We start from the raw sequence: 21354 nt of genomic DNA, 5'->3' as shown, positions 1-21354 counted from the left end.
AGGCTGCACTACAAAACTTTTTTTGCTGCTTGAAGGAGAAGAACTCTTCCATTTAATCCAAGATGGATTAATACCCCAAGTTAACCAGGTTTGGGAGCATATAAAGCAAAATATATTCACCAGATCTTCTATTTAATTGGTAAGGAAGAATACAAACCAACAGTTGGCGTCCCATTCACAATCTATCAAATCTGTATTCTGAGGGACTACCTCACTTTGCTTGAAGAATCTGAACATACATGAGCTAGTCTTTTCTTACTGAATGCCATGGCTTTTGGTTTGTGCATGCAGGGGGATTAGATAAACATGGCTGGTTGTGAAAAAATGTTGCAGTAATGTTTAAAAAAACAACATACCAAAGTCTAGTAACATCTACACTAACAGCCCTCCTATTTATCCTTTTGAGAGAAACACCCTTGTTCATCTCCACCTCTTTCTGTTTTTTCTTGAGCACAAACACGTACTCAACCATGTCCCCTTCTCCTTTGAAACCAGATATAGTTATATAATCCTGAGTGCAAATATATTTACGTTTTTAGAAGCTAAGAACTCCATTCCCTTAGCCACTTGGAAGCTGACTCCAACAAGATCAATATAGGTGAGAAGAGGAGACTCGCTGATCAAGGTCGCTTTTTCTGAAGCTGGAAATATAAAATTGTTTATTAAATCACCTTTTAAAAGGACAGAAGAGACATAAAACCTTTCTGCACACATACACTATAACGGTCTTGCTGGAATATAAGATTCTGGAATATAAGATCAATGGAATCAGACGCTTCCTTCACCCAACATTAAATTATACAGGTGATCCTCAACTTATAACCACAATCTGTCATTAAGCGAAGCAGTCTGTCATGCCTCAGAGTACAATTTTTATATATACTGTTGTTGCTCTCTAGCCCCATCTAGTGGCCACAGAGATAAATACAATTATATTGTTTTGAAGCTGATCCAACCCCTTTATCAATCAGCCTGCACTCTCAAAATAAGTGCATGCTGGGAAGACAGATGTTCTGATCTGGTTCCCAAACATGAAAAGCACACGGTTTTTAATTAAACGTTCCCTTTATTAGGAGCACCAGCATCCCCGGCAAAGAGTCTCTCTCTCCCTCAGCAGCGTAACAAAGTCTCTAAGTGCCTGTGGAAAGTGAAGCTTGCTCTCCTTCTCCCTGAAATGGCTCCAACACACCAGGAGTCTCTCTCACCACCCTCATAATGAAAGTCCTAGAAGGTGTGCCCGCTTTTTCTCCCAGTAGTAGAGACATACACACAAACACACACACACCGAAGGCATGCCCAACTCTCACTTCCTATTAACACCTTTATTTGGAGAAATAGACTAGAATTCTTTATTGGCCAAGTGTGATTGGACACACAAGGAATTTGTCTTAGGTGTATATGCTCTCAGGGTACATAAGGAGAATAAAATACATTCATCAAGAATAAAAAGATACAACACTTAGTGATAGTCAAGGTTACTAATAAGCTATCAAATTGTACTAGGAAACAAATAAAAACAATATAATTGAAAGTTACAAGCAACATGGCTACAGTAATAAGTGGGAAGAGATGGATACTAGTAAGGAAGAAAAGAATAATAGTAATACAGTCTTAGTTAATTATTTGACAGTGTTGTGGGAATTAGTTGTTAAGCAGAGCGGAGCCAAACTAGCACAAAACTGTGCCAGCCTCAGCCCCCATAGTTGATCCAAAAGGATACCATGGTTGATAGCACTGAAAGTCACTGAAAGGTCAAGGAGAGGAAGGATAGTTACACTACCCCCATCCTGCTGTTGCCAAAGATCACTGACAAGTGTGACCAATGCTGTTTCCATCCTGTAATGGCCATGAGGGTATTGCAATTGCTGTAACTTTGGCTACAAGCTTGTAAATCCTTTTGTACTACATTGTTGTAACTTTGAATGGCTGCTGAATGAATGGTCATTAGTTGAGAACTACTTCTCAACTGGATGAAGCATTTAAGAATGAACAAAACTTCATTTTGTTTGTAATTACGCAAACTGTTTTTCAGTAATCTCTTACCTGAAGGCGAATAGCTGTCCAGCTCATAGGTCGCACCATAATTGGAAGAATCAATGTCTACATACTTGATTTCACCCTTCATGTCAGACATGGGCACATAATCCAGTGATTCATCCTTACTCATATCCATGTAGCCTCCATCACTTTCTACGGATATGGATGTATGGCTGCAAAGAGGGATAAGTTTTTTAAACCGTTTGTCCCCTTAGAACAGGTTTCCGGTAATAAGCCACCTCCAGTATAAAATCAGGAAGGCAAGAATCAAAACTTAACAGTGTTTTCTTTCCCCCATTATTTGTTTACAATAGTAAAAGCTGCCCATAGGCAAAGAAAAGGAACAGTGCAAGAAAAATTATTTCACCGAGGAAAAGAAAATTAAGTGCTGTGATTTATATACACATTATTTATTGACAAGACTGAATCAACGATTACTGCATGTGAGACATGCAGAATGTGCATGTGGTCAAATATCTGAGTTATGAAGCAGTTTGCCTATCAGTAATTGAAGGCTATTATATAATAGCCTTATTATTATAATAGGGCTGGACCTTTCACTTCCTATTAACACTTTTCCTTGGGGAAAGGAGCCAAACCAGTGCAAAATTGTGCCACCCAGCTTCAGCCCCCATAGCTGACCCAAAAGTATACCATGGTTGATGGTACCGAAAGTCACTGAAAGATCAAGGAGAGAAAGGATGGTTGCACTACCCCCATCCTGCTCTTGCCAAAGATCATTGGCAAGTGTGACCAATGCTGTTTCATAACTTGGCCTGAATCCTGACTGAAAAAGATCTAGATAATCTGTTTTATCCAAGTCCCTCAGAAGGTGCTAGGCCATCACCTTTTCCACAATCTTCACCAAAAAGGGGAGGTTGGAAACTGGACGGACGTTGTCCAGGCTGGTGGGTCAAACCATTCCCAGGTAACGAGGCAAGACCCCTTCCCAGCATGTCAAATGGTGGATGCATGAGATCCAACTCAGAATGAATCCAAGCAACTTTGTCCATCAGGTGTTGAACATATTCCACTCTGCAGCCCTGAAGATGATCATCTGAGCACCTCTGTCCCAGGAGGAACTGGGTGAGCCAGTACAGGGCTGACAGGTGACACACTACGGGCAGTTGTTTTGCCGGTCTAACTGCTATGAGATAGACCTTCATAGTGTTCTGACACAGCCTTAACAAACAATGAGAAACCACTTACTCATAAGTAAAACAAACCCCCTTTTAAAACGGGGCAGGAACAGTCTTTATTCACATTGGATAGACAAAACTAAAAATAATTAATCACAAATGAGAATCTTTTCCCCTTCTGAAACGGGGCACAAACAGTCTCTGTTCACATGAGAACTCAAGATTAAAAGTCCTTCAATGATTAAGTCAAGCAGAAACAGTCCTTGTTCACCCCAGCTGAGGCAAATTCACTACCTATCATTTCCCAGCAGGGAGACTCAGTTGACACCTCAAATACAGAGCCATTAGTCCAGACAAGCCTGGTTCCGGCAAAGGAATCCGACTTGATTGATTCCCCCGTTTGACTCTCGCAGCCCAACGTCCAAGTCCACAGCTGCCCGGAACCAGTCGGCTAGACGGGGTGGTAATCCTGGTATACACATGCTTGCCGGAGGTTCCCGGTCCAGGCCCATATGAAGTTGATGGACCAATAGGCGCTCTGGCCATGCTCTCAGCCTCCTGGCGATCTTACGGAAGTCATGCACGTACTCCTTTGCCGACCGACCCCTCTGCTTAAGGGCCATAAGCTCCCCTTCTGCCAGCTGTCATCTTCAAATCTTGTTCTCAGCACTTCTAGGAATAGTGCCATATTCGCCAATTCTCTGGCATGGTTACTATGTAGATTGGCCACCCAATCCGCAGCCTCCCCTGTGACAACTGCCATGACTGCCACTATCATCACCCACTGGGATGGGTAAAAGCATCCATAAAGATCCATATGGCTGAAGATCTGACTGAGGAAGAGGGCCACCTGATAAGAGCTGCCATCAAACATGGTCTGTATTGGTGGGGGACCCCAGATTGCCTGTTGAGGCCACATCCCTGGGGTCCACAGAGGAGCTTGGTCGGGTGCTCAAGCCATACCTATAGCTCGATTATCGGCCTGGTGGGGCCCTGGTTGTCTTCTATGGGCCAGCTGACCCACCTCCTTCACCACAGGGCCCCTGCTTGGGGCCTGGTCCACGCCTCACACAACATCCCCCAAAGAGGAGGCTTGGTCCCAGGTGCCCTGACGTTCTATACCCCTAGACTGGCTGGGTACTTGATCCAAGTGTAACTTTGGACTGGCAAGATGGAATCCAGGGCCTGTGCCCCTCTTGCCACGTGACTGATGGTTTCAACCCTGTTGCCCAAGGTTGCCAGGAAGGGGCATCGTGAAAACTGGCTTCTCCAAAACGTTCTCTCAGGATGTTCATAGTATTAGCATCAGGACCCATGGAATAGCTCCACTCATCCTCTTCATCCTCAGTCCAGCTTCGCTCCCTCCATCCCTGGAAGGGGCTCCAGTATGCGGGGGTATAGGCATCCTGGGCCCAGCAGGTCCAGTCAGGGCAGAGCTATGCCACCATTCCCTTGTTGGTTGATTGATTGATTGATTGATTTTATTTTATTAGATTTTTATACCGCCCTTCTCCTACTGGACTCAGGGCGGTGAACAGCCAAGGATAAAAATATCACATGCAAAATTTAAGATTAATTTTAAAAGAATTAAACAAGTTTTGGCCCAATATAAAATTTAAAACACCCCAACTAAAATCAATTAATAATTAAAAATATCTAAGGGGGGGGCAAGCCAGCCCAGCTTGATGAAATAAAAAAGTTTTAAGGGCAGGACGAAAAGCACAGAGATCTGGGATCCAACGTATCTCCCAGGGAGGTTGTTCCAAAGGACAGGTGCTGCCACAAAGAAGGCCCTCGCATTCTGCACCAGTTGGAGCCTCCGGGTGCTCCTCAAGGGGAGCCCCATGTAGAGAGCATTACAGTAGTCCAGGCGAGAAGTGACGAGTGCCTGAGTGACCATGCGTAAGGAGTCTCGATCCAGAAAGGGACGCAACTGGCGAATCAGGCGAACCTGATAAAAAGCCCTCCTGGCCACGGCCCTCATATGCTCTTCTAAAGACAGCCGTGCGTCCAGGAGGATGCCCAAGTTGCGAGCCCTCTCCATGGGGGCCAGTAACTCGCCCCCAATAGCCAGCGATGGCACCAGCTGGCTATATCGGGACGCCGGAAGCCACAGCCACTCGGTCTTGGAAGGGTTGAGTCGGAGCCTATTTCTCCCCATCCAGACCCGCACGGGCTCCAGGCACCGGGACATCACTTCAAGGGCATCATTGGGATGGCCTGGGGTGGAGATGTACAGCTGAGTATCATCAGTGTACTGATGGAACTCCACCCCAAAACCACGGATGATCTCACCCAGCGGCTTCACATAAATGTTGAACAGGAAGGGTGAGAGGACCGACCCCTGCGGCACCCCACAAACAAGGCACCTCAGGGTCGACCACTGCCCTCCTGCCAACACTGACTGCAATGGGTCAGAGAGATAGGAGAGAACCACCATAAAACGGTGCCCCCCACCCCCAACCCCTCCAACTGGCGCAGCATGATACCATGGTCGATGGTATCAAAAGCCACTGAGAGATCTAACAGGACTAGGCTAGAGGAACAACCCCTATCCCGAGCCCCCCAGAGATCATCCACCAATGCAACCAATGCCATTTCCGTGCTGTGCCCAGGCCTGAAGCCGGACTAGAGCGGATCTAGATAGACAGCTTCATCCAGGTACCATGGAAGCTGTCGCGCCACCACACTCTCAACAACCTTCACCAAAAGCAAAGGTTGGAAACTGGACGGTAGTTAGCCAAAATAGCTTTTTTTTATCATGCAGATACTGCACAAAATCCTCAGCCCGACCCTGCAAGGGATCCTCCCGTGCTCCCAGATGGAGAAGGGAGTGGGTCACCTTAAACTGGGCGGCTGGGCGGTTATCTGCATGTGATATGTAACCAGTCCCAGCTCCAGTTAATGTTTCCTCCGCCATCCTGGGTAGCTCAACCCTCTGCACTCAGCACTCCAAGCAAGCAAGAAGAAAAGAGAGAGAGTGCTGACTTTCTCTCAGCCAAGCCCGTATGGATACAAATAAAAGCCAGGATCCGACTGTGCAGCTGTGATGCAGAGCTTTATTGCCACTACAAGCCCAGACCCAGCTCACACCGAGTCAAAGTGTTTTTTAAAGTCAGTGCTGAGAGCTTCTGGCTCTTCCCCTCACAGCTGACCGGTGGTGGTTCAAATGGCTCGCCTGGTGCAGCTTTCCGCTGTCACCTGGGAGGCCCACTGGGATCACCGCCTTGCTGCTGCTTGGACGCCGCAAGGATCACTGCCTTGCCGCCGCCTGAATGCCTTTCCGGGATCGCCTTGCCATTCCTCCCATCTCCGTCAGCTTCTGCTGCTGCTCTGCTCACTCACCCCCAGGTGTGTGTCGAGCCCTGGACTGGGGCTCGACACAGTTGTCTACAACAACAAATACTTGCTATTTATTTCCCAACCAGGGAGGGGCTGGCTAGCATCTACGAATCCTCCCCCCGAGAGCCAGCTTATTGCTTTCTGTTGCTCTCCTCTCCCCTCTACGCATACGTACAATTGGGATGGGCCCCATCTGTTCCTCCCCTTCTCTCAGCTCAGGCCCTGAAGACAGCCGTCTGTCCACCTGGGAGTGGACAGAAGGCACCAGATCTGTCCTTGCCTCTGATTCTGCTTCATCATCAGAGCCTTCAAAGGCTCCAAAGTTGGCTTAGACTTCCCCTCCCCCTCATCTGACTCTGTTGGCATCTGGCGGGCCACAACAAAAGGAACTAGATAATCTGTTTTATCTAAGTCCCTCAGAAGGTGCTAAGCCATCACCCTTTCCACAACCTTCACCAAAAAGGGGAGGTTGGAAACTGGATGGAAGTTGTCCAGGCTGGTGGGTCAAACTATTCCCAGGTAACCAGACAAGACCTCTTCCCAGCATACCATATGGATTTGCTCCATGCATGAGATCCAACTCATAATGAATTTAAGCAACTTTGTCTAACAGATGTTGAACATATTCCACTCTGCAGCCCTGAAGATGATCATCTGAGCACCTCTGTCCCAGGAGGAACTGGGTGAGCCAGTACAGGGCTGACAGGTGACACATAAGGGTGGAGAAATAATTTTGTTTCACCAGTCTAACTGTTATGAAATAGACCTTAATAGTAGCTCTAAATCATGTCTGATGGGAGTCATTCTCCAGCAACACTTTTAACATCTCTTAACCTTTTCAGAACCTTCTTTTGTGACCATAGGAAGTGATGGGTCAAGAGAGCTGCAGGGGAATGATCCTATCCAAGGCCTTGAACTCTTAGGTTCCAGGGTGTTACTAAGGCTTCAGTAGGACCATGCAGCAAAACTTCCAGGATATCCCCCAGTTCCCTTTGGAACCCAATATGAGAGAAATCTGATATAATATTTTTAAAAACATGACATAAATGAATAAATCCAATCTGAGTTGAATTGACTTTAATTATATTATGTTTATAAAGAGGAAGTAATCCCCAAAGATCTTTTTGAGGGTACCAGGATCATTATAACTAAAAGAAGCAGGGTTTGGGAAGAACACAAAACTCCTAATCCTCAATGCTGTGGCACATCAAAGAATAAATCTATTCTGGTTTTTCAGTGAATTTTTGCATATGTTTCTGTATTGGTGGGTTTTGCAATTTGTTATATTTGTGTTTCTAAACTCAGCCTTGCTATTGATATAAGTTGGGTATGACTGTGTAAACAGATAACTGTAATTAGATTTACAGGCACCTTTGCAGCCGGTCTACACGCATGCCATTCCCATACAATTCTGCTTCTTGCTTGGCCTTCTCACTGTAGCACTGCAGGAAGGTGTGCTTGTTCCTGTGTAGATAGTCCACCAGGTCTCCATTGCGACAATATTCAGTTATGATGTAGATAGGACCTGTACAGAAGGCCAATTTCAGGAAGTCAGAGAATACCTTTTGTTCATAAACTAATGATGGACTTGCTGAAGTTTCAAGTCTTTAAAAGCATTCATTTGGGGTATTGAGGTAATTGAGCGCTCCACTAAACTTCAAGGCTACCATTTCCAAACAAAAGCTCATCTAGAATATTTCTTCTTTGAATACTAGATTTTTGCATGATGGAACATTTTACTTAGCGAAGCATGTATTTTGGGGGAATCTCACAGGTGTAGTGAATATAGTCCAGGTTAAAATAATATTACGGTACTTAAATGTGGGAAGTAGACTTTCAGCTCTTTTTCTGTATGTCTGTATCTGAGAAAGAGATTAGTCTTTTTTTTTTAAAGTGTTTAAATGTCTCTACATGCTTTTGTAGAAGCTTGTAAACATACCCTTATATTTCTCAGATGTACTGTATGTCCAATTTTCTTTTATTAAAAATCAATAATGCTATGTCAAAGATCATTTGGAGTATCATTACTATTGCCAAGTATCGAATAATACAATGGATTGATACTTTGAGGATATCTGATGGCCAAATTACCCTCTCCTTACGCAGATGGATCAATTCATATGGTTATTGGTTGGTATTTTTCTATAAGTAGTGGAACAGAAGACACAAAACTCATTTTCCCAATGAAGAGACACAAAAGAGTTTTGCATATAAACACACACACTTGTGTGTATGTGTGTGTGTGTATCTATATATCTGAATCCATATCTATATATCTGTTGATCTATATGATCAAATAAACATTGATTGTATCTGCAATCAGATTACAATAAAATAGTGATTGTAAACAAATGATCAAGCACATATTGATTGCACAGAGAGATTTGTGCTGCTGTCTCTTTGAGCATTTATATCACACATCTGCCATCTACTGACTATTCCACTACACAGCAAGAATTTTTAACTGGATAAACATGTGAACCAGCTCCTGGTACCCTGTTTCCTGCACTGACTCTCTACTGCTTTCATTATTTGGATTAAGTAATGTTTCTTTTTTCTTTAAGAATTGCAAATACCTGCACAAATTACATAGCATAGCATACCTTCCCTAACACTGGAACCTGTTCAAAACCAGGAAAGTAGGCAGGACATGCAAGTTATAATTTTTAAAAACTGTAATGTGATTTTAAACATTTCAGCAGGTGGCAGGAACCCTTTTATTTTGATAAAAATAAATATATTCCAGTGTAGCTATATCAGATGATGGTCGTGTTATTTACAAACCTGGCTATTTTCATAATCTTAAAAGCATAATTGAAAGACAGCTAGCAATTTTGATGCAATGCATATAGAGAAGAGGACTTTCAGAACTAATCTCCATTAACATTTGAATTTATTTAGTGATCAGGACAGTCTCTATAGTATTAAAAGCAAATAGCAAATAAAGTTGTGTGTATAATGGATTCAATAAAACTAGCAGGGCTTTCATTATACCTCAAAGGTGGTTCCATTCAAATGGCACACACTACCTGGCCTTGGCTGATCTTGAAAAGCTAAACATAGTTAACTGTCATCAGTAATTGGATGGAAGACCACCTGGGAAATCCGGGGCTGTATATTAAATGGAGATTTAAAAAAAAAAGTCCTGGAAAGGCAAGACAAACTATTAGTGCAAAATTCTAACTAGACCTCTCTGTGTAAATCAGCAGAAGTTGAACTTACATTCTAATGAAGAAATTGAAATATGTGTGGTTTGGAAAGAGGTAAATGCTAGTGTTTCTTATTTCCATTGGATGGAAATTGGGAGGGTGATAAAAGGCAGGCTATGTCCTTTTCAGAAAATAGCTATACAGGAATAGCTCATTAACTTATGAAAACATGAACATCTTCATCTATTTGCCAAACTCCATGCCAAATTAAAAGACAGCAATTCCAGTAAGTGGAAGAAAATGGCAAGGGGAGAGAGAGAGAGAGAGAGAGGGAGGGAGGGAGAGAGAGAGAGGGGGGGGGAGAGGGGGAGAGGGGGAGAGGGGGAGAGAGAGATAGACATCTGGGTTGAAGAGATTAAAATGAAAACGGTACCTCCTTTGGTGCAAGCACCAAGCAAGTTCACAATGTTCAAGTGAGGCCCAAGGTGGCTCATGATCTTCAGTTCTGACATCAGAGCCTGCTTTTCACTGCTTCGGGCTGTGGCTGTAAGGTGGATGAATACAGTAATGAAATATAGATACTTCTTTAAAATGCAATCCACACTGGGCGTATACAAGAAGGAAGATCGGGACAATCTTGTTGGGTACTCAACCAGATTAATCATGTAAACTATTATTTAGATAACATTATACATTATATGGACACCGCTATGTATGCCATGGGATTGGTACCAAAGATAATTAAATGGGAAGGTAGATAAGCAATGAATATGACAACATATTGTTAAACGGCCTAAAGGAGAAAGCCAGGCATGGAAGACGGCATGATTATTTGTATTTCCCTGTGCTGGGAGGAAGAAGAAACAGTCGAAACTCACACTTGAGCATTTTCACAGCAACTCTCATGGTGGACTGGGAATGGCTGAGGCTGTGAGCAATTGCTTCCACCACACGGCCAAAGGCTCCAGAGCCCAATGTACGTCCTGCAGCAAGCAGAAGATCAAATAGCTATGTAATTTTTGCTTCCTATAAAACAGCTGAGAATAATAAGATTGCAGCAGTCAAAAATTCAATAAAATACATCGTCTTCTCTAACTACAAACAGCTATGATGAGGAGGGCTTGACAGAATTGTTGTTTGGATTGTCCTTAATATGAAAATTTGGGCAGAAAGAACTACGCCACAGGGAATGACTTAGGGGTGGACCAGGGCTGGCCTCTCCCTGACTGATCAGGTAAAGAGTGTGATCCCAATTAGCAGAGTATGCTAAATGTGACCACTAGGGGCAGAGTAATTACAAATTTTGAGCTTCACATTCTCAGATGATTTGTTTGTCAATGTATTAAATTTCTAGGTCACCTCACTTCAGATTACTCTCTGGACAGCTTCACGGAATTTAAAGAAACACCAATACTAATACTCTTCCTTCATTACTATAGTCTTAACTGTCAAGGCCACCGTGATGATATTCATGAAATACAATTTAACAACTACATTGTATTCAGAGTACCAAAATGTATATTGTTTATACAAGCTTGCTGATTATTTTTCTAAGCCCCCAATGTAGGGGCTTTTCTCCTCTGGCATTAACATGGTTGATGTCTCCTTGGCAACCTCTTTTTTTTCCTTCCTGACTCAGCCTTCCTCTTATTCCCAGCCCAGTTCATGTTTATGAAGCACCTCACCACATAGATACACAAATGTGAATTACTGGGTTTTCCTATAATATTAAGTAATACATATTATATTACAATTTGAATATAGTTATGCCTGTAACCCATCTTTCAGCATCCTTTAAAAGTCTCTGAAAAATATGCTGCAGATCAAAGGATGAGGCTTCACAGTCTAAGAGCCATCTAGTAAGAAACGAGATTCAGACCTGGAGTTCTGAATGCAACCTTCCCCAACTTTATACAGATGAACTCTCATCCTCCCAACTGTCATGGAGAATGTCAAAGTTGGGGTTGAATGAAGAGGCAGAACTCGGCTCAGTGACTACAGCTCTTTATTTTAAAGCTGGTACAGCAAAACTTTCCTGGTTGTCCAACAGCTCCCTCTTTTAAAGGGAACTGTCCAGCAGCCTGGCCACTTAGGTTGCTCTGATTTCCCGCTTCTCGATGTGCACCAATGATTTTAAACTACAGCCATTTCCCGCCTGGGAAGTGGACCTGAGTGAAACCTTTGCCCAAGGCTTCACTGCCTATTTACATATTTAACATCCCTCCCATCTGGAAAAGACATTATCCAATCAGTGAGGTTCAATTGATGTAGTCATGCAGGTAGGCAGGGCATTAGTGGGTGTGACCTGTGCAGCTCAGTTGGAACAGTGGCGGCAGCCTGGGCAGTCTGTGGCTGCTTTGAACTCAGCCAATGGAAACATATGGAAATTCATCCGGGGCTTGGCTGACTCTGCCAGAGTCGACTGCTGCAGAACACTTTGCTGGATTCTTGGTTCCTCAGGTGGGTGTACGCATTGCCTATCCGGGTGTGAGTCTAATGTGTGTGGATCCTCAAGTTGTAGGTCAACTTCTAAGGGTGTTTTGGTTGTTGTTTGGGTAGGATTCCCTTCTGGTTGCCTGAGGACGGAGTTCCTTATTCGGAGGCATCTAGTTGATCTATGTGTCTCCTCCATATTTTCCATTCTTCTAGCTCCACTTGGTAAGAGAGGGGACTGATAATCATGATTATTTTGGCAGAGACCCAGGAAGGACTCCTGGCATAGTTATGAGCATATACTAAGTCCCCTATGCTAAATGATCAGTGCTGGCTGGTCGAATCGGTGGGTACCTCAGCATTGTAATTGGGGTGTAGTCTGTCTGGTTGTGATCTTAGTTTGTGACCCATTAGTAATTCTGCTGGGCTCCGATTTGCGGTGGCGCTAGGTGTTATGTGCTATACTAGGAGAAACTTGTCTATTTTAGCCTGCCAGTCTCCAGGGCCCGTTTTAGCTAGTGCTTCTTTGGTTGACCACACTATTCTTTCTGCTTGACCATTGCTCAACAGATGGACTAGGGCATGTTGGATTCCATGCTCTGCTAGGAATATCTCAAATTGATTTGCTGTGAATTGGGCCCCATTGTTAGAGACCAGGACGCCTGATAGTCCATGGGTGAAAAGAAGTCTCTGTAATACCTTGATGACTGATTCAGCCATTGTTGTGGTCATAAGTATTACCTCAACCCATTTTGAATATGCACCTACAACTATTAGAAATGTTGACCCTGGACCGGTCCCATGAAATCAATGTGCACTCATGACCAGGGTGCTGCGGGGGTCTCCCATTCCCTCGTGGGTGCTGTGGGTGCTGCTGGTCTGGATTCCTGGCATGGAGTACAAGTAGTGACCCATTCTGTTATCTCCCTATCCATATTTGGCCATCAAACATAGCTCCTGGCTAGTGCCTTCATTCTGACAATGCCAGGATGCCCCACATGTAGTGCCTCTAGCACTTGTTTCCTTAGCTTATAGAGTACAACCACTCGATCCCCCCACAACAGGCAACCCTTTTGGGCCGACAATTCATGTTGTCATGCTAGGAATGGTTTAAAATCATCCCCCACTGGCCCCTCAGGCCACCCCCTCCACCCCCAATTCAGAACTTGTGACAGAGTTTTGTCTTTTGCTGAATGTCCCACTATCTTGGCCGATGTGACATGGCCAGATGCAAAATCCTCAATGAGAAGTATGGGTGCAACAGGGACAGGATTCTCTACAAAGTCTGGGAGTGGGCAGTGGCTGAGGGCGTCGGCGTGACGAATGTCTTTGCTTGGCTGGTGTATTAGCTGCTAATTATATGTTGTCATGAAAATTGTCCATCTCGTCATTCTTGGGGATAAAACGTTTGGTGTGGGGTGGTCCCCCATGAGATTGCCAAGAAGTGGTTTGTGATCTGTAATTATTTCAAAGTCCCTCCCATATAAGTATTCATGGAACTGCTTGACCCCTGCCACTACAGCCAGTGCCTCCTTGTCCAGTTGGCTGTAGTTTTGTTCCATTGCTGATAGTGTTTTTTGAGTAAAATGCAATTGGGGCCTTGGTCTCATTTGGAATCCAGTGGCTGATGATAGCCCCAACGCCAAATGGGGAGGCATCGCAGGTTAAGATGAGGGGCAGAGTCTCTATATCAGATGACAATAGTTTCTTAACAGCAGAGAAGGCAGAGGCTTCTTTCCATCCCCAGGTACATTTCGCCTTCTTGTCTAGCAATCGGTGTAGCAGCTCAGCTACAGTTGCCTTCTGTGGCAGAAAAATACTATAAAAGTTTAACAGTCCTAGAAATACCTGGAGTTCTATCTGATTCTTTGGGGTGGGGGCTTTCTGTATGGCTTTGACTTTGCTTTTGGTTGGGTGCATTCCCAAACCATCAATTAAATATCCCAGAAATTCAGCTTGTGGCACAACTATCTGGAATTTTTCTTTTTTAACTTTAAGTCCGGCTTCTTGAAACTGACTCAGGACTCTCTTTAGTTGGTGGATGAGCGCTTGTTTGTTGTCTACGGACACAAGGATATCTTCGCCCCCGGAACGCCCTATACTTTATACTTTGAAAGAGTCCTGGTGCCACACTTACACTAAATTGCAGCCAGCGACATTTAAATGCCCCTCTATGTGTTACAATAGTTTGCACTTCTGCAGTGGCATTGTCAACCGGCACCTGCTGATAGACTTGGGCTAAATCTAGTTTTGCAAAAGTTTTGCCCTTCCCTAAAGAATGCAATAAGTGAACGATGGGCACAGGGAAGGCATTCTGTTGTAATGCCTTATTGATCATGCATTTATAGTCCATGCATATGCAGATTGAGCCATCTGGTTTGATTGGTGTGACAATTGGGATCTCCCAGTTAGCATGATCAACTGGCTTCAGAACCCCTGGGCAATTCGTTTGTCTAATTAACTGTCTATTTTGGGCCGGAGAGCAAAAGGGACCCTCCAAGGTTTTATTCGGATGGGGTGAGGTTGGGGTCTAAATTGAAAGAGATGGGTTTCCGCATGTACTTGCCCAAACTCATGTTGAAGATGTCTGTGAATTCTTTTGTCAGCTCCTTGATGGCATTGATGATCCTAAACCCAGAGAGTTGAACCACTCCAGCTCAAGCAGGCTTGGCAGGTCATCATTCACCACCAGTTGCAATGGTCTGAAAAATTTTTTGAATTTGACTTGGAAGGATCCATTCCCTATGACAGGGATGTGGTTTCCTTGATAGTCCTTTAAAAGTATTTTCTGAGGTGTTAATTGTTTCTGTCAGCTCCAGAACCGCCGCCTTTATGGTTGTCCAGGACACAATGGTCATGTTTGACCCCATGTCCACTTCCATGTCACAGGGGGACCCCTCAATGAGAATCATGAAATGGATCTTCTTTGAGCGGTGTGCATTAGAATGCCCAATGATCGTTTGGTGTGTTTCTCTTGCTTCTGCGACTCAATTTTCTCTTCTCTTGGGCTCTGGAAACTGCACTTTTCAGAATCCCATTTGGGATGTAGGCTGCCCCGCAGGCTGCCACTGGCAGTACAAGGCAGGTTGGTTGGTATGGCAAACCCTTGCTATGTGCCCCTTCCGCTTACATCTTTTGGAAATTGGTGTCTTGGAATCAGCAGCCCGCTCTGGGATGATTGCCCCCACATCCGGCACAAAACAGTGATCTGTCTCCTGGTTCTGGGATTTCCTTCTTTCTTTTGAATCGTAGGTATCATAGGATTTCATTGTCCTTATCTGTTGAGTCTTCGGGCTCAATGCTGTCTTGATGCATGGTAGCTGCTCCTTGCAGAGGCTGTGTATTCCATGTTTTTTGGATTGTCGGTGCTGACTTATTGGAGGCTTCAGTTGCTCTTGCTTCCTTGAGCGCTGTTTTAAACATGAGATTAGGCTTCGCTAGTAATCTTCTCTGTAGATTGATGTCCCTCAATCTCAGAACAAGTCTATCTGCCATCACTTCCTCTATATTGCTGAATTTGTAACACGCTGCGATTTTTTGTAGGGCAGCAACGTGTTGGTTAATCATCTTACCTTTTTCTTGATTCCTGTGGTAAAATTCGTGTTTGTTCACCATCATTGCCAGTACAGGTGCATAATATGCTCGGAGCATTTCCTGGAGTGTTGTCCATGAAACCATCTGCACATCGGCTGGTTCTGCTAGTGCTTGAGCCATATCGAGAACTTCGGGTCCGCAGTAACTTAGGAAAAGCACTCTCTTCCTATTATCTGACAGACCCACTAGATCATTTGCTTCCAGGAAGCAATTAAATCAGAGCATATATGTTTTCCAAGTTTCCTTCGTTGGGTTGAATGGAGCTGGTGGGTCATCTTGGAGGCTGATGCAGAGTCACAACTTGCTGTGATGATGGCCGATGCTAGGTGGATGCCCGGCTCAGTCCAACTCCTTTGTCTTTTGTTCTCTTCATATCCCACCTTTGTCTCCAGTGTTAAAATTGGGGTTGGATGAAGAGGCAGGACTCAGCTCAGTGACTACAGCTCTTTATTTTAAAGCCGGTACAGCAAAACTTTCCTGGTTGTTCAACAGCTCCCTCTTTTATTATTTTTTTAAAAATAATATTTATTAAATTTTCCAACGTTTAAAACACAAAACACAGATTTACACTCATTACAGCTTTTCCATATCGGTAACAATATCCTTCGTAACAATCATATCTACATAAGTTTTATTTCTATACCTCACTATCCTATATTATACCATTGTTTAGATTATAATAATACCTACTCACAGTCATATTATCATCAATATTATATTTTTCTTGTAGATTTTATATATTATATTTTTTACAATTTATACCTTACGTTTTACGCTTATTCTCAAGCCAGGTATACTATCTATTTCAAATTTGGTAGTACTCGGTTTCTTCTCTTTCCTTCATTTCCATAGACAGTCTATCCATTTCTGCACATTCATAAATCATTTGATCTGGAGGAGTATCAGCCTGTTTCCAATTCTGTGCGAAGACTATTCTGCTTGCCGTTAATATATGTAACATTATGTACTGTAGTTTTTTACCCATTTTCCCATCAAAAATACCCAAAAGAAATTGTTCTGGCTTCAATTCTATCCTCTGTTCAATTATCTCTTCCAACCATTTTCTTATCTTATACCAATATTTTCTAGCCTTGGGGTAGGTCCACCACATGTGGTAGAACATTCCCTGCTTGTAGCCACATCTCCAGCACTCAGGTGATTGATTTAAGAACATTTTGTCCAATCTGGCTGGTGGCAGATGCCACTGATATAACATTTTATAGAGGTTCTACTTATAAGCAGCTTGTCAGCTTTGGAAGCCATATTAGGCCGGAAGCTTCCATGCTGCCACCTTCTCCTGTATGGGATTTAGTAGAGGGGTTGTCTGTAGACATAATAGTATTCTTTCTGTTGGTCAAGGTCAGGGCGATCCTGCATCTGGAGAAGGAGTGGTCGGAGTGATGTCTCGAGATGGGACGGTGGTTGATTGGAGCATGTGATTGACTGAGGAGTGAGGGGATGGTTTTGGGGATTTTGATTTACTGAAGGAAAACCTGGACCTCTCAGATTTGGGTTTCCCCAGAAGTACCAGTTTACCTATTCTAGTAAATAGAACTTTGAAAAATGCTTGCTTCAGAGTCTTTACTTGGAGTGGGGGTTTTTCTGGAACACTAACACAGCTGGCATCATTAGTTTATAGTTTTTCTCCCCTAATTTATCCCAATGGTCTAATTCAATATTATGTCTGAAATTTCTAGCCCAATTTATCGGCTCCTTCACATTTTCTTCTTCCATTTTAAATCTTAATAAGAAATTGTACATTTTAGTAATCCTTTTTTCCCCTGTTCCTAATAATATTTTGTCACGTTCCAATTGTTCTCCATAGATGCTGTATTGTTCTCGATATCTTTTATACTTTGTTCTAATTTGCAGATACGGCCACCAATCAATTTTTATTCCTTGTTTTTAGATCCTGATCTGATTTTAAATTTCCTTGTTCATCCAATAATTCCAATACCTCACCACATTTATTGTCTATTATGTTTGGATAAATTATTGCCTCCATTGTTGATTTCCAAATTGGAACTTTCATGTAATGGTTTTTCCTAATTTTATCCCAAATATTTATCAAAGCATTTCGCACTAGATGTCTCTGGAAGTATGTATGAGTTTTGTTTTTCCCTTCCCACAGGAATGTGTGCCATCCCAGTTGGAGATCATGGCCCTCTAGCGTTAATACCCTTTTGTTGTTTAATTGGATTCAATCTTTAAGCCACGTCGCTGCCACCGCTTGATAGTATAATTCCCAATCAGGGAGGCCAAAACCTCCTTTTTTTTCTAGAATCCTGTAAAAGTTTAAGTTTTATTCAGGCTTTTTCCCCCATACCAAATACATTTACCTATTATTTTATTTAATTGTTCAAAGAAGGTTTTCCCTAGTCTTATTGGTATTGTTTGGAAGAGATATAACAATTTGGGTAATACATTCATTTTTACTGTGGCGATTTTGCCAATTAGTGATATTTGTAATTTTGCCCAATTATCTAAATCTTTTTGTATCTGTTGTACTAATTTATCGTAATTATGCTCTTTTAGTGAGGAACATTTTGCCATCAACCAAATTCCCAAATACTTCACTTTTTTAACAATTTGGCCCCCAATTTCTCTTCCAATTCCTTATTTTGCCTTTTTGTAAGATTCTTAGTTAGTATTTTAGTTTTTTCTGTATTTATTTTGAGCCCTGTCACTTTACCGAATTCTTCAATTTCCTGCACTAATATGGTTCCGGTCTCCAAAGGATCTTCTATAATGAAAGCCAGATCATCTGCAAAAGCTTGTACTTTGTATTCTTCCTGTTTGATTTTCAGTCCTTTTATTGTTTGGTTTTGCCTAATTTGTATCAGTAGTATTTCCAATGATAGTATAAATAAAAGGGGGGATTTGGGACATCCCTGTTTTACCCCTTTAGTTATACTAATATCCTCCATTGCTTCCCCATTTATTATTATTTTCACCGAATCATTCCTCTAATTTTTTCCCCCAAAATTCATAATTTTTAATTGATTAATAAGAAAGTTTCAATTTAAATTATCAAAGGCCTTTTGGTTTATAAACATTAATGCTGCTTGCTTTTCAGGATGAGCCTCATAATATTCTAATGTGTTCATAATGATCTGTGTATTATTTCTTATATGTGTCTATTGGGCAAAAATCCATTTTGATCAGAATAAATTTCATTTAATATTTTTTTGGCCCTTTTGGCCATTATTGTCACAAATATTTTATAGTTAACATTAAGTATGAGATTGGTCCCCCTTTTAGCACCCTCCAATTCATGGTCCACCTCCCTCTCTTTTTTACTCTTCCCTTCCATTTCATAATTAGCGGATTATGGTCCACTTATGTATTTGGTGTTATCTCTACCTCCGCTATATTTTTACTTAATTCCAAATTCATCCATACCATGTCTATCCTGGACCATGAATCATGTAGGTTAGAGAAAAAGGTATACTGTCTTTTTTGTGGATTTAATTCTCTCCAAATATCCTTTAAATTCAGCTCTTGCAGCATATCCAAAAATGTAGTTGGTAGTGTTTTTCTCTTCTTCCTTTTATTTTTTTTCCCCAGATGTGTAATCTTTTTTGGGATCTACCACCGCATTGAAATCATCTAATAAGCAAATATTTTCCAGTTCTAATTCTACTATTTTCCCATGCAGTTTGTGATAATATACCCTTTGTTTAGTGTTTAGTGCATAGATAACTGCCAATAGGGTTCATTTTGTCTTATTATTTCAATTAATAGTGTTCTCCCTTCATCGTCTGCGTAATTTGTCTCGGTTGTAGCCAATCCTTTATGTATACTGCTACACCCCTCTCTCTTTTTTTTTTTATGCAAGAGCCAAATAGAGTTTCCCTAATTTGGGGGCTTCTAAAATGTTACCTTGTTGTTTTTTAATATGGACTTCTTGTAAACATGTAATGTCCATATTTTGTTTTTGGAGTTTGGAAAGTACTTGTTTTCTTTTAGCCGGAGAATTTAAACCGTTTATATTGATTGAGATTAATTTAATTTCTTCCATATTATTGTTTATTAATAGTCCTTGTTCCTTTCCTTGCTTTTATCTCCCGTTGCGTCCTTGTCCTTACCCCCTCCCTTTCCTGTTGTTCTCTTTCAGTCCTCTCTGTTACTTCTTTGTCTAACTCCTTTTCTTCCAGATGTTATTCTTCCTTGCTTTTGCCTTCTGTCTCTTCTTCACTCTCCTGTTCCTCTTCTCTTACTATATATTGTTCATAAACTTCTTGGACTTTATCAAGTGTATCGAGTCTAATTTTCTTATCCTGCCAGAATACTAGCATACCCTCTGGAAAGAGCCACCGGAACATTATCTTGTATTTAACAAGTTGTGAGGAGAGAAATTGATAATTTTGCCTTTGTTCTCTAATTCTTCTGGGTACTTGCTTAAGAGTCAACACTTCTTTTCCTTTATAGGTCAACAGTATATCTCGTGTCCTGTAAATTTCATCTCTGATCATTTTTTTAAAAAGAGTATGTGCACTTCTCGTGGTAACTTGTGTCGCCGCACATAATTAGTGTGCACTCTATAAATTTCATCAATGCCATTCTGCATTTCAAGTTTATTCATCCGCAGATTATCAGTCAACAGTTCTGTCATGAGATTCATAAGGTCTTCTTCTTCTTTATTTTCTGTTATGTTTTGAAATCTTAAATACAAAGCAGATTTATCTAATTCAAGGTGTATTATTGCCTCTTCCAAATCTCGATTTGCTGCCAATAGTCTTTCTTCCATTTCTTCCAATTTCTTCTCTGTTTGCTCTGTTCTTGCCTCCACTGACTTTATTCTCTGTTCATTTTTAGCAATTGTCTCCTGTATTTCCCCCATTCTATCGTCTAATTTCCATATGTCTTCTTTCACTTCGCCCCTATCTTTCTTCATTTCCTCATGGTTCTTACCTATAGACTTTTGCGTTTTCAGGATCACCTCTTGAATCATGTTCAATGTCGACTGCATACTCTGTAAACTTAATGAGGAACCTGATTTTTCACCTCCCAACATATCTCCTATTAATTTCTGTCCTCTGGGGAGTCTGTCATCTGTGTATTTTTTTTCTCAGATTTAGTGATCATTGCCGTACTTGTCATGCTTAAACTCTTAAAAAGCTTCTTCTACAGTACCATAAATTGCCTTTACTTTCTCAAAGAACCTTTTTCTAGTAAAAATTCCTTCTACTTTGCTCACTTATCATATATCTACTATTATTAGATAGATCTTTATCCTACATCAATATTCTCTCTATAACTTAACCGTTATTTTCCAATGTTAATAATTACTTATTTAATTAATAGTTCAACAGTTCTGATTAACAATACAGTTATCAATTCCAATCTCAATTCATTTACTAATACCCAAGCAGATAAAATATAATAAATAAAAATTGTATATCCAAAATATTAACTAGGCTTTGTATATCAAGATCAGACAAATATTACCTCTTAATCAATTTATAAATTTATCTATTTATAAATATATCCAATATATAAACCTATGTATACCTCTATGCAGTTGTTTATGTTTATGTTTATTGGACTTATACCGCCCTTCTCCCGGAGGACTCAGGGCGGTGTACAGCCATATTAAAACACATATAAATTTACAAAGTTTAAAACAATTTAAAATCAAATATATAGAAAGATTAAAA

The 21354-nt window shown here is 41.6% G+C and overlaps 1 protein-coding gene across 1 annotated transcript in view; it reads right to left on the bottom strand.

Annotated features, from left to right (window-relative positions):
• Nucleotides 1-21354, bottom strand: part of PDGFRB (platelet derived growth factor receptor beta) — a 52201-nt gene that overhangs the window by 10047 nt on the left and 20800 nt on the right. Inside the window, exons 12-16 of the mRNA XM_070933875.1 lie at nucleotides 10546-10650; nucleotides 10101-10211; nucleotides 7890-8043; nucleotides 2044-2210; nucleotides 532-641 (exon numbers count right to left, since the gene is read on the bottom strand). Coding sequence (XP_070789976.1) covers nucleotides 532-641; nucleotides 2044-2210; nucleotides 7890-8043; nucleotides 10101-10211; nucleotides 10546-10650 — 647 coding nt within the window. The remainder of the gene's footprint in view (nucleotides 1-531; nucleotides 642-2043; nucleotides 2211-7889; nucleotides 8044-10100; nucleotides 10212-10545; nucleotides 10651-21354) is intronic.

The sequence above is a fragment of the Pituophis catenifer genome, unplaced genomic scaffold, assembly GCF_029215685.1.
Source record: "Pituophis catenifer annectens isolate HBS135680 unplaced genomic scaffold, rPitCat1.0.hap2 SCAF_2, whole genome shotgun sequence".
NCBI classification, from domain to species: domain Eukaryota; kingdom Metazoa; phylum Chordata; class Lepidosauria; order Squamata; family Colubridae; genus Pituophis; species Pituophis catenifer.
This window is presented reverse-complemented; position numbering and strand designations above follow the sequence as displayed.